The sequence below is a fragment of the Motacilla alba genome, chromosome 1 (genome assembly GCF_015832195.1).
Source record: "Motacilla alba alba isolate MOTALB_02 chromosome 1, Motacilla_alba_V1.0_pri, whole genome shotgun sequence".
Lineage (NCBI taxonomy): Eukaryota > Metazoa > Chordata > Aves > Passeriformes > Motacillidae > Motacilla > Motacilla alba.
Genome location: NC_052016.1, coordinates 9201476 through 9214070, shown reverse-complemented (window position 1 = coordinate 9214070; position 12595 = coordinate 9201476). Strand labels below are relative to the sequence as shown.

At 47.4% G+C, this 12595-nt stretch overlaps 1 protein-coding gene across 2 annotated transcripts in view; it reads right to left on the bottom strand.

Annotated features, from left to right (window-relative positions):
* Nucleotides 1-12595, bottom strand: part of HUNK (hormonally up-regulated Neu-associated kinase) — a 43437-nt gene that overhangs the window by 15580 nt on the left and 15262 nt on the right. For both annotated transcript variants that reach the window (XM_038142531.1, XM_038142541.1), the window contains exons 3-5: nt 6236-6291; nt 1836-1971; nt 1482-1609 (exon numbers count right to left, since the gene is read on the bottom strand). In XM_038142531.1, coding sequence (XP_037998459.1) covers nt 1482-1609; nt 1836-1971; nt 6236-6291 — 320 coding nt within the window. The remainder of the gene's footprint in view (nt 1-1481; nt 1610-1835; nt 1972-6235; nt 6292-12595) is intronic.

Here is a 12595-nt window from a genome sequence, read left to right as displayed (position 1 = left end):
AGCACCTGACCTCTGCTCAGCTAAAATCAATAAGCAGAGAGCTGTTGTTCAAGAGGCTTCATGAGAAACAGGCTCCCAAGTGGGAAAATCAAACACCAGCTCCAAAACTGCCCTGTTTTGCTGCACAGGTTGTTCTGGGTGCTCACGGTCAGCCAGCACTGTGGGTCACACAAATAAAAGTGCTTTGCTGCTCAGTGATAAGACTGCATGGTGGGGCTGTGTGTTCAGTAACCAGGAAATTAAATATTGAAAGACAACCTACTGGGCATGTAAAAGTGAAAATTTTGACTGTAAAAATTCTCTACTTTCTAGGTGAATTTGTGGAAATTAAGACCTGACTAAAATAAAAGGTCCATAAACCCAAGAAGTCAACAAGCACTACAAGTCCCAGAGCACAGTTCCTGCCCAGTGACCCAAAGGCTAACGTGGCAGGAAGAAATGTCACCTTCAATCACACTGTGCCATGTCTCTGGGCTCACACTGATGGGGGTACCTTTTGGGCAAAGGTTAACATCTTTAAATCTAGTCCATTAATTTGCCATCCTCTCTGCAAGTCCAGGCTGCTGGAGCTCTCACAGGATAAAGAAAATCCTGCCTTCCCTGGAGACCACAGTGTCCAGGGAGCTAGAGATGCTGAAAATGGAGAAAATCTGCTCTCCACTTAAGTGCTGGGATGGGTGAAACAGCAAAACCAAGCCTGATGAAAAGCAGTGTTATCTTTTTGGCTGCTCAGGGTCTGGCCTTCTGCAGGGTGGGAGGTGGAACCCTAAATCTGTGCTTGGAGAATCCACCTTGTGACTCAACTCCTAAGGGTTTCCACACCCTTTTTGCATTTGGGATCTTTTAATTTTATCAAAAGCTCTTTGCAAACAGGCTGCCAGGGAAGGAGGCAGAAGCTCTCCATGGACAACAGATTTGGCATGAAAAAATAAACCCAGCTTGTTCCAAATGCTGACAGTGGCCTTGCTGCAAGCTGAAAAGTGATTCTGTTGCCTAGTGACGTGGCTCTGAAGCAGGAATTAATACTTCTAATACTAATACATAACTATTTTGCATTTTGTGAACACAGAGGTTATCCCAGGTGGCTGTCCCAAAATAACTTTCTGAGTGCATGTCATTATTCCATAATGTGAGGTCGTTTGAGGCAGTTTGTCACCCAACCCCAGCCATGACAATGCCCAGGAATCTGTTATTCCAAAATAATCTCTTCATCCACCCTTACCCTAAGCTAGAATCTTCTGGACGTGCAAAACTGACCAACTGCTCTGCAAAAGCAGCCCCACAGAATTTCACAGATTTGCTCCTTCTCCCATATTCTGCACAACTCTGTGCTTCCCCAGGAGTCAAAGCAAAAGGAATTCTGCCACATCAACTCCTGCAGGTCTTGCAGAGGCCCAAATTTTTAAAAAATGAGCTTTTCCCTATTAGCATAACACGTCAGCGGCATGATTCAGGGCCACAATCCCATGGAACAGCATTACCTGAGGAGAGCTGGGTGGGAAAGGGGTTCATCTCTTTGTCCACCATTTTTTGGTACAAGGCTCTCAGGCTGAATGGCTCCACAGTGAAGGGCAATGTTCCAGTCAACATGGCATACATGTTCACCCCACTGAAAGAAAACAGGCAGGAAAAGAAACCAAAATTATCAGGAACAAGGGAAAATCTAGGTTTTAGAGTCTGCACTTCATCTTTAATGTCTGACAGCTATTACATTGATGCCCCATCTCTGAGAGCATCTCAGGTCAGGCTGGATGGGGCCCTGAGCCACCTGATGCAGCTGGAGATGCCCCTGCTCTTTGCAATTATAACAATTATAAGCTGGAGAGGGAACTCACATGGACCACACGTCTATTTTGGGCCCGTACTTCTTCCTTGCCAGAAGTTCAGGGGCTGCATATGCTGGGCTCCCACACTGGGTGCTGAAGGGATCAGAATAACCCAAAATTCCTGCACAGTTGCTCAATCCAAAGTCTGTGAAAGGCACAGAGACACAGTTATGAAAGAGAGACACAGTCAAACTGGGCTAGAGCACAAGTTAAAAAGAAAGAACTTTTTTTTTTTTTTTTTCCAAAAGCAATGAACTCCCTGAGGAAAAAAAAAACCAACTCATCCACATGCAAAAATTTGATGTAATTTGCTTCCACGAGGTGCTAAATAACCATAGGCTCCCACAAACAATAAGAGGAGCCTCAGAACATGCCCAAGTTTCCATTTCATACACAGAGCAGCCCCATTTCACTGGCAGCTGCATGGCAACAACCAGAGCTGAGCTCGTCCCAGGCCACCTCAGGCTGCCACACTGCTGCAGGATGCTGTGCAGGGGACAAGGTTATGGGGATTTCTTCAAAATTCGAGTGGAAATGAGCCATCAGATGGAAAACTCTGGGGCTGCTGTGGTGATGCACAAACACAGAGGGATAACACATGGAGATCTCGGAGCAGGAAGGGGAAATTTCTTGATGTGGCTGCTCTCTCCCTGAATTCTGCCTTGAATTATTGCATTCCTGGGTGTATCTGACACTCTTTTGTGGCAATAAAAAGGAGGGACTGGCTAAGGCTGGCACTGGAGACCAGAGGGAGCCTCTCAGCAGGAGGGGCTGCAGTTTCCCTAGGGCTCTCAGGCAGCCCAAGGGTGCTCCCAAAATTTCCCTCCTGTCTGCTCCAGTGCTGGCGTGGCTGCAGGCTCAGATGGGTTAGGGAACAACAAATCCCATTTATTATGAGTGGGTCCTTGTGGGCCCTCTCCAACTCAGAATATTCTGTGAATCTCTGAAAACCACCACTGTTAAGAACACTGACATCCGATTAGCCCCTCAATATCCTCTCTCAAGCATTAATTTGTGGCTTTTTTCCTTACCTGCACCCTTATTCGCACTGCACTTGCAGTGCTGGCCTGTCCCTTAGCTTTCACCCCGCTGAAAACCAAATTTGGCTGAAATCTGAGGAGTTCCTCAAGAGATTAGAAACAGGGCAGACACATAAGCCTCATTCCCCCACTAAACCAGGCAAAGACACAAAAATTCCTACCAAAAAAATTGCAATTATCACAGTGACTGGAAGTGCCTCAATGGTGGCAACAGTGCTTTGAACTGCATCCCTGCATCTGGATCCCTGGACTGGCTGCATCCCTGAGGGCCAGGCAGGCACAGGGGGACAGGAATCACATCTTTCACAGCTAAAGAGGGGTTTTCCTGGAGAACTGTCAAAACTGAAGGGAGAATTGAGATTATTTCCTTGCCTCTGATGGAAAACAATTATCTCTGGGCACTGCTTAATCATCCCTGGGGCTTCCACAAATACTGCAGAGGATCCATTACCTTAATTAACTGTGTTCATTAGCTGTGGCCTGAGATAAGTTCTGTCAGCTGTGAAACACTTTTAGAAACTCTTGGAAATAACATCTCCACACAGTGTTGTTCCTGGTCCTTAGCCTGCTGTGTCATGCCAGCTCCAAACGCCTTGACTGCACTGTGATGTTTTACAATCACAGGACACGAGGGCTGTGTTCTGTGCTGCTGTCAATCAGCAGCCCTTCACCAGTATCAGTGGAGGGGTACTCCACCACAGGTTTTCATTCTCTTATTTGCTTCAGTTGTCAACCCCTTATTCACTTGCTTCAGCTCATTCATTTCAGCCTCTGTGCCTTTTTTCCCCCTGCTGAAATGCAGAATGTGTGCAAATGGAAGCATGCTGGGGACAGGGGCTCCATAGCCATGGAAATGAGGATATTGCTATTAAACTGTGTCAGCACATGGTGATCACAGTGTGATTTTTATTGTTTTTGTTAAGGATGCACTGCTGATCTCGATGGGAACAGTGCGACCACCAGCACTGATAACCTCGCTGCCACTGCCTGCCTCTCCCTTTCTGGGAGCCCAGCAAATGACAGAATTCAGATCAAAGGCCACACTTGGCTTTCCCAAAGCAAATCTTTTCACATGGGAGCTCCACCACCCCCACTGCTGTGCCATGGAAGCATCGCGGCATCGCTCTGCTCCTGCTCAGCACCTCCAGGGAATCCACACCAAGCCGTGGGTGCAGGGCCATCCCTGCAGCTCTGCCAGGGGAAGAGCAGTGAAACACCAGCTCCTGGACCAGCAGAGCTCCACAGGGCTCAGCAGAGCTGGGTGTCCCAGCAGGACACCAGGAACTCTGCGACACCGACCACGTGGGCTGGGAGGTAACAGGGGGTGAGTTCCTTCCAATCCTGATGTCCTTCAACATGATTAACAGACTGCCAAGAGTCCTCTCAAAGGGAATTTTTCCAAGAAGAATATCTAAGAGCAGGTTCTAAACCACCTTGTCACGTAGGCAAAAGGAGGAATGAACCCAAGGTGCCCTCAGAGCAGCTGAGGGCTCAAGGCATCCAGGTCTCCCTGAAATGCATGAACAAGCAGTGACTTCAATATCCCATCCTCAATCTTCATTTCACCTTCTGCTCTTCCTTGCACAGCTCTTACAAGAGCAACATTTTTATTTTAATTTGTATAAGCTACTCCTGTGTCTGCTGCTGTACAAATCACAGACACCAAGCTCTCACCCCACAGCAGGTAATGTGGCTCCAAGTCTCTTCTTCCAGTCATGAAAAGCTGCACTTTAATCCCTCCAAACATGTTCTTCACTCCTGAGGAACCTTCCTGGGAAGGACTATGCGATGTGATCATCCCTAGTAAGGCAGGTTACACAAAATATTGCAACCTTTCTTTTGCTACAACACCCCCAGTTGAGGAAAAATCGGGATAATAAAGCCATCAGCTCTAATCATGGGAATCAGCTGGGTGGTGGGGGTTAATTGCTTTGTTTTAGCACACACGCTGCCTGCAATCTGCCTTGCCTGAACATCAGGCTGCAGAGCTGAGGACCATTTATTGAGGCTGCGGGAGACCAAACCTCTCTTTTCTCTATCCTTCCCTCACCACCCACGGCGAGGAGACCCTTCCACGCAGCCAAAGCAAACTGCAGGAACAGCCTGGAGGATTTTTTTTTTGGCAAATGAATTTTAACTGTACATGTATCATCTGGGAAGGGCCGGGTTTGAATGTCAAGCTCTGATCAGACACCCAGTAACAGGGAAGTGATGTGAGTTCTTTAAAACATCAGATGTTGGTGGTGCAAACCATCTGGTCTGGCTTATCTGCTAAATCAGGATAATGGGTGCTCTCCATCAGCCCTGGTGAATGATTCATGGCCACTTATCAGTGTCCTCCTGGCCCTCAGCTGAGGTAACACAGAGTTCTCTCTGCTGTTATCTCCCCAGAAGGCTGATTTGCTGCACAGCAATCCCTGGAAGTCAGGGTGGCATTTCCAAACCTGAATTCCCAAAGTGAAACCTGGGTATTTCAGATCTCACTAACCATCCTCCCCCGTTTGCTGGGAGGTGCAGGTACTGCAGATGCCACAGTGAGTGTCCTGTGAGCTGGGGGTTTGAATACCAAGTGGTTTCCTCACCACTTTTCAGCCCATGGAACTTTTTGAAGAGAGCCAGTGGAGTTTCTGAGCCTGCAGCCACAGACACTGCTGCTGGCAAGAGTGTAGGCATGGGAAGAAACACAAACAGATGTTTGGCACTTCTTCCATGAAAGGAATATTTTCTTTTCAATGCCCACATTAGCATTAATGGGAGTTATGCAAGGCAGTGAGAGACTATCCCCAGCAATGATTAATCTGAAATGCCTGCACAGCTTGAATGAATCAAGCTCCACACACAACTGATACCTAAACACAATCGAGGCTCCACCGTTGATCTTTTTTATTCCTCAACAGCCCTCTAAACCAATTTTGTCCTGGGTGCTGGAAGCAAATGTAACAAATATAAATATAGGACCTCATTCTGCCAGCTGCTAAAAATGTGTGCAACTCCCACTGACTTCAGTGGCAGCATATGTTCCCGGGGGCAGAATCCAGCCCCTAGCAAATAAGAAATGATCGTGATAATAAAATAAAGCACTCCTGTGGTGTCAATTCTTAAATTCTGTACCGAGCTCCCCATTTGAGTATGAAAGATGTGGGCTTGAGATGTAGGATTATTCCCATAGCCAGTTAGATCTGAATTATTTGGATCTTTTTTTTTTTTTCACAAACTGCTGTCAGGAACAGCTTGATTGCTATCTATACTCTCTCAGCTCCTCTCTGCAGCAACATTAGCAGTTGTCACATGGGGGATTATGAAGCCTCAAAAACTCTCTTTATAAAACTAACAATTTTAATTACTGGAATTGCCAAACTGGTTCCATACCAATAAGCTTGATATTGTTGTCTTCATCTAGCAACAGATTTTCTATCTTCAAGTCTCTGAAAGAAAGAAAATATTTTGAGTCAGTCTCCAAAATAATGAAGCAGCTTTGCCTGACTCTCATCAGTGTATGTACCAGGCTTATCTATAATCAAATGTACAATGAAAGCAGCACACACAGTTCCAGGGTGAAAGCAGAAAGCCCCATGCATCCTGCCCAAAATTAACAGTGCTTTCACACTCTGCTTCCCACCTATTCTTCAGGCACAAAATGACATTACAAGCACTTGTCAGTACATCCTGTAATTAACCAGGCTCTTCAAGTTCCCTAAGTACTGCAAGTTTACAGAAAACTTAAAAACTGGAAACATTTTAAGCGTGTTTTGGCAACTGGAGGTCAGTTTCTCCTTTCTCCTCACAGCCAAAGGCCCCAGCTGAAGGACAAACCTGAGTTTTGAGGATAAACCTGATATTTTGAGTCAAATATCCTGCGTCTACAGGAGAGACCAGAATCAGCCTGCTGTGAGCACCCAGACTCCTTGCAGAGATCACCACAGCTATTGCCACACTCCACAGGTAAAATCCAAGGCTGAGGGGTTGAAATGGTTTGTCCAATGGCACCCAGAAAATCACCCCAAAAGCCCAAGCTGTGCAGCCTGAGCATTAAGTACAAAATATAATTTTGGTTGCTACACAGCTCATGGTGCAGCAGACTTCTAGCACTTGGCTAAGTCTTCACCACACTGATTTTCTGCTCTCATCCAGACAGGAAATATTTGGAACAGTCAGCACGCTGGGATATCCAGAGATGCTCCTCCCAGCAGAAAAAAAAAAGAAGGGAAAATCTGGATAATAAAGCCATCAGCTGTAATCATGGGAAGTCAGTGACATCCATGGTGTTTTGCCTTTGTAAGTGATGAAAGACACCTCCATCACAGATGGAGAGATCAGGCTTAATAAAACAAGACAAGGAATCTACCAGAGCAAGCCAAGCCCTTCCACAAGGAGGGATCTGTGAAAGAAAGACTCAGAGCCTTTCCCAAAATGTTCCTCTTTGTTTCATTTCATGCCCATGCTGTGTTTCAAACAGACAGAGGCAGAGGAGTGGGCAGGATGACCCTCACTTCAGCAGAGGGACCACAGGGACCTACCCAGGAGGGATTTCCTGCATGAAAAGCAGAAGGTGAGGGGGGATTCTGCCCCTCTGAGGACAGACCCCACCTGCAGAGCTGCCCCAGCCCTGGGCTCCAACAGCAGGAGGACCTGGAGCTGCTGGATGTGGAGGGAGAATGGCTTCAAAGTGACAGAGAATAGGGTTAGATGGGATATTGGGAAGGAATTCTTCCCTGTGAGGGTGATGAGGCCCTGGCACAGGGTGCCCAGAGCAGCTGTGGCTGCCCCTGGATCCCTGGCAGTGCCCAAGGCCAGGTTGGACGGGGCTTGGAGCAGCCTGGGACAGTGGAAGGTGTCCCTGCCATGGCAGGGGGTGAATCTGGATGGGATTTAAGGTCCCTCCCAACCCAAACCCCTCCAAGATTCCATTCCAACCCCTCTGTGATTCCATTCCCTTCTCTGGCAATGTCCCAGGGGTTCCTGCACATCCTCCCCAAGGCATTTCCCTGGCAGGGCAAGCAGGGCTGCTGGGGAAGGGCTCAGTCCAGGGACAGCCCGCCCTGCCAGATGGATTGGGATCAGCCCCCTCCTGCTCCCCTCTGCTCCCAAAAAAGGGCTCAGTGCTTCACCTCTCCCTGCTTCACTGCTTGCAGGTGGAGGTTCTCACAAACTGTGTGATTGGCCTCCAGGAAAATATCAGGGCTGGGAACTTAACAGCAGAGACTTAAAAAAAAAAAAAAAAAATCCAGTCTGGGAAAGACCAAAAAGTACAAAACAAAGCTCCCCCCACCCCCTCTAAAACCCCAAATGAAACTGAAATCAACAGAAGCACTGCAATGCTCAGTACAGCACCTGAAAGCAAAGAGAAACAGCATTTGGAAGCTCTGAGTATATGAAATATTAGCTAAGAAGAAGCAAGACTTTAAAGGCAAAGAAAGGGAAAAAAAGCAAGCTGCAAGTTAAGGAGAAAAGACATCCAGGCAATGAGAATAACAAATGAGTGACAGGGGGGCTAACCACAAACACCAGAAAAGATATTTTAAAGGATTCAAGGTAAAGAAACAAAAGGTAAATATTAGAGGGCACTTGAAAGCCATCAGAGGAAAGAGATAGAGATGTAAATATTGCCTCAGCACAGGGTGCAGTCAGGCCTGGTTAAAGCTGTTTACCCATCTGCCTGTTCCCAGCAGATCTGCCAGGGACTGGTAACTGATCTAATGCTCCATCTGCACCACAGCTTCTGTCCCCCCAACAGGAAAACTCTGATTTTTGGAGCACTACCAGGAGCCAGGACAACAGGAGCTTTGCCACATTTCTCTGTGTGGTACAGCCCAGCTGCACTCCTGCTTTAGGACCCATCTCCCTGAGCATCCTAAATGCTTTATGAAGTCACTTCTGTCCAATAGAAACTGGAATTGTCTTTTACAAAAGGAGGCTCACCTGAGCTGCTCCTAGAACCTTCACCATCATTCACTGAGTGTCTTACTTGCTTTTAATGTCCCAAACCCTTTATCCCACAGTGCATGAAATGCAGGCCCCCAAACACTTTGTGTGTTTCTGTTTCCACTGCAGCAAAGCAGGAACTCTGGACATTTTCTGATCTTGTTCCTTTACTGTCACTGCTCCTCAAAAAAAAAAAAAAAAAAAAAAAAAAAAAAAAAAAAAAAAAAAAAAAAAAAACCAAAAACCCAAACCAAACCAAAAACAAAATAAAAAAGGGAAAAAAACCCCAGAAAACCACCCTCAAGACCAAAACAAAAAAAACCTCCAAACACCAAAAAAACAACCCCCACAAAAAACCCCAAAAAACAAACAAAACAAAACAAAAACCCCAGAAACAAACAAACAAAAAATCTCCCCAAAAAACCCAAAAATCCCACAACTAAAGAATTATTTATGGGTTTGCCCCCATAAACCAATTCTCAGCAGTCATTGCTGAAAATCTTAAATACAGTCTCAGGCATTAAATGCAAAAGGAACAAGAAGTGCCACCTCTGCCTAAGGGATCAGTTCCCTGATGCTGGGAGTGTCTAACTATGGGACAAATTAATCAAATCTGGGACTAATGAAGGCAAGGAAGGCCAGGCTGCATTCCCACAGCAGATATTTAGGTCTTCTCAGCTCGTGGAGCTGGCAGCACACAGCTGGCATTCCCTGGATTTAAAATACACCATCTCTATGGGCTGAGTTCCTCTGGGAGTTTGTCCTGCTGTCCTTGGGGCTGCTTTATCTCTTTGGACCACCCTGGAAGCCCCAAGTGCCTCCAGAGGGGAGCACAAGTGAATCCCTGGAGCAGGTGACCCCCTCAGCAGTTTGTTCCATGCCATGGCAGGCAGCAGGCTGCAAAAGGCAAGTTTTGCATTTCACACTTTGTTTCTTGTCTGGGGGAGGCAGGATGAGAGGGAAGGTTCCACCAGCAAGCAGCTGCACAGCAGCAGTGGCTGGCTGCTGTCTCCTGAATGTTATTTTTAATCACAGAAAATCACTCCTCAACCATCAAACCTCAAGGCCAAGCCTTGTGCAAGAGCTGGAGAGGTTGCAGAGATTCGGGTTCATCACCACATTTATGCACCAATATACATTTCAAAGGCTTTGATATCAAAATATTGTTGAGCCCAGCTCTTCTGCCCCTGGATTCCATGTGGCTGCCTCCGTAAAAGAGGAATCTGGCCCATTGTCCTCACTAAAATCACATTTAGTGTGTTTGCACCAGAGCACTCCAAGGGAGAATGGCCAAAGGTAATTCTGAGATGTGAAATAAAGTAGAGAATGAACCAGCTCCAGGCTTCAAAAGGAGAGTTTGTTCTGCAGAGCAGGATCTGTCATAAATCCTGCATCAGCTGGATTAACAGGCTGGAAGTTATCAAAGGCAACATGGCAAACAGCAGGTACCAAAGGAGGGATCCTGGGGCATTCCAAGCAAACTGCATGGCGTGGCATCCCCTAACTCTGCCCAGAACTCCAGGGTTTTTCATCTCCTTCAAACTCCTGGCCTGCTTCTCACCACCAAATGGCCCTGGAAGGCAGGAATCTGCTGCCAGCAGGGCAGACGTAGGGGAATGCATCAAACCACCTTTGCTACCAACACATTCAACGCTTCTCTTTGACAGTAATCACACTGAACCGGGCTGAGTTTTGCTAAAATGACTTTTAAAGGGTGCTTGAGAATCTCCTGTGGGATGCAGCGGCAAGCACCAAGGCTTTCACTTCATTTTCCCTGCTGTCTTGGTGCTCCCAGGGGGCTTATTGCTCATGCTGCTTTCTGACAACACGAGGACCTGTGTAAACACCCTCTGCCAAGAGAAAGCTTCGCCAGACCCTGCCATTTGGTTCTGTTGTCCTCTATCAGAGGAAAAGATAAATATTCTACCTGATTCACAGCTGAGCTTGTGGCAAGCATATTTTTAGCAGCTCTCCTGATAGAGGGAAAGCAACCCAAAATGATAACATGGAATTATAAATAGAACAGTGGCATTTTGCTTTCAGCGAGCAGCCCAGGAGCTCTGAACCCTGGGCACCCCTCACCAAAGATGCAGCAGCTTCTGCACCCTGGAACTTGCAGACTTCACCCACCTCAGCAGATGACATATTTAGAACTTTTAAATACATCTACACAGTTAAAAATGAGTTTGGGGGTATTTTTACACCTCTAAATAAAAATGAGGTTTCTTGAAGTTCCTTAATTTTCGGCTGCTCACACATCAGTGCCTCTCAACAGAAGCATTTCCACTGAATTCTGGGTGCCTGCTCCTGTCCCAAGAGCAGTGATCTGAGTGCTTCTCTGCCCTGCCAAGCCTGGACTGTAACCCATGCAGCTTTCTGAGCAGTACCCATCAAACAACACGAGCAAATTTCACGCAGCTTTCATTCCACCTGGGGTTTTTCATCCCAAGTGGAACAGGCTAAGCCATCCACACCATTCCCCAAAATAACACAGACAAAACCTGGGAGTTTTTTGTCTGCAGTAGAACAAAAAATGCCAGCAAAAGGCTTTCCAGGGCCCTGCCCCACTCCATGGGAAGCATTTGTGGGGACAGGAGCAGCCCTTTTTCTGGCTGGGGATGCTGCAGTTTGCTCCACACGTGGCCAACTCCAACACCCCCACATCACCAGGCACGTGGAAGGGCTGGTATTTTTACCTGCTGCAAAAATAACAACAACAACAACAACAACAACAGAACACTGCCACTGCAGCCAGGCAGGGAATGAATCAGACTCCTGCACTATTTTTTCCCTCCCTCCTTCAGTAGCTGATTGAGCAGCCTGTTTTTAGAGCTGCCACAGTCAGAGGCCCGAGATGAAGGACAGCTCCTGAGGTAATTGTTAATTTTCCTCCCTCACTTGCTCGGGGAGAGGCAGGAGAATAAACCCAGATCACACCACCAGGGCTTTTCCTGCATCTCCACGCTGCTCCCCACTCTCTGCTTGCAGAAGAAGGCAACTCATTGAATGGGTTAAGCCAGAGAAAATGCTTGCAGATATGATCCTGTCAAGTTCTGTCAGTTTGGGCAGAATTAGACCTGCTCATTCATTGTGTGGAAGCCTCCCAAGAACAGCTCTGTGATCTGAGAAACAGGGTGGATGCAGGAGGCTGTCTGTGGGGCAGGGATTAATTCAGGGCTGGACAGACAGAGCTCAGCTGCCAGAGGAAGCCCAGCACTGTCACACTGCTCTCAGGGCTGCTGCTGCCTCCTGCCACTGCCTCTGGAGCTGTGCTAAGGTCACAGAGAGGGGAGGGGGCACAGCAAAACCTGCAGCATCCACAGGGGAGCTCAGCATCCATAGGGGAACTCAGCATCCACACAGGAACTCGGCATCCACTCAGGGGAACTCAGCATCCACACAGGAACTCAGCATCCACACTCAGCATCCACTCAGGAACTCAGCATCCATAGGGGAACTCAGCATCCACTCAGGGGAACTCAGGCTCTCCCTGGCCCCAAAGCCTTGCCTCCTCACCCAGCAGCCTGTTGATTCCAGCCTGTGCTTAGGGAACAAGCTATTTTTGTACGAAATGTGGGTTTGAGTCCTCTCTGAAAGAGAGAGAATGAAAGCCAAGCCTGCCAGCCCCCTGTAGGTGCCTTGGCCACTGTGCAGAAGGTGAATTTTGCAGGGAGAGGAATTGCTGCTGCTGCCCCAATCCTGCTCCCAAAAGCTCAACATGTTCATCTGTTCCTGCCTTGTTCTCCTCTGCCCATCTCAGAAACTTGATTTATTTCCTTTATCTCTCTCTCTGTCTCTAAATACTGG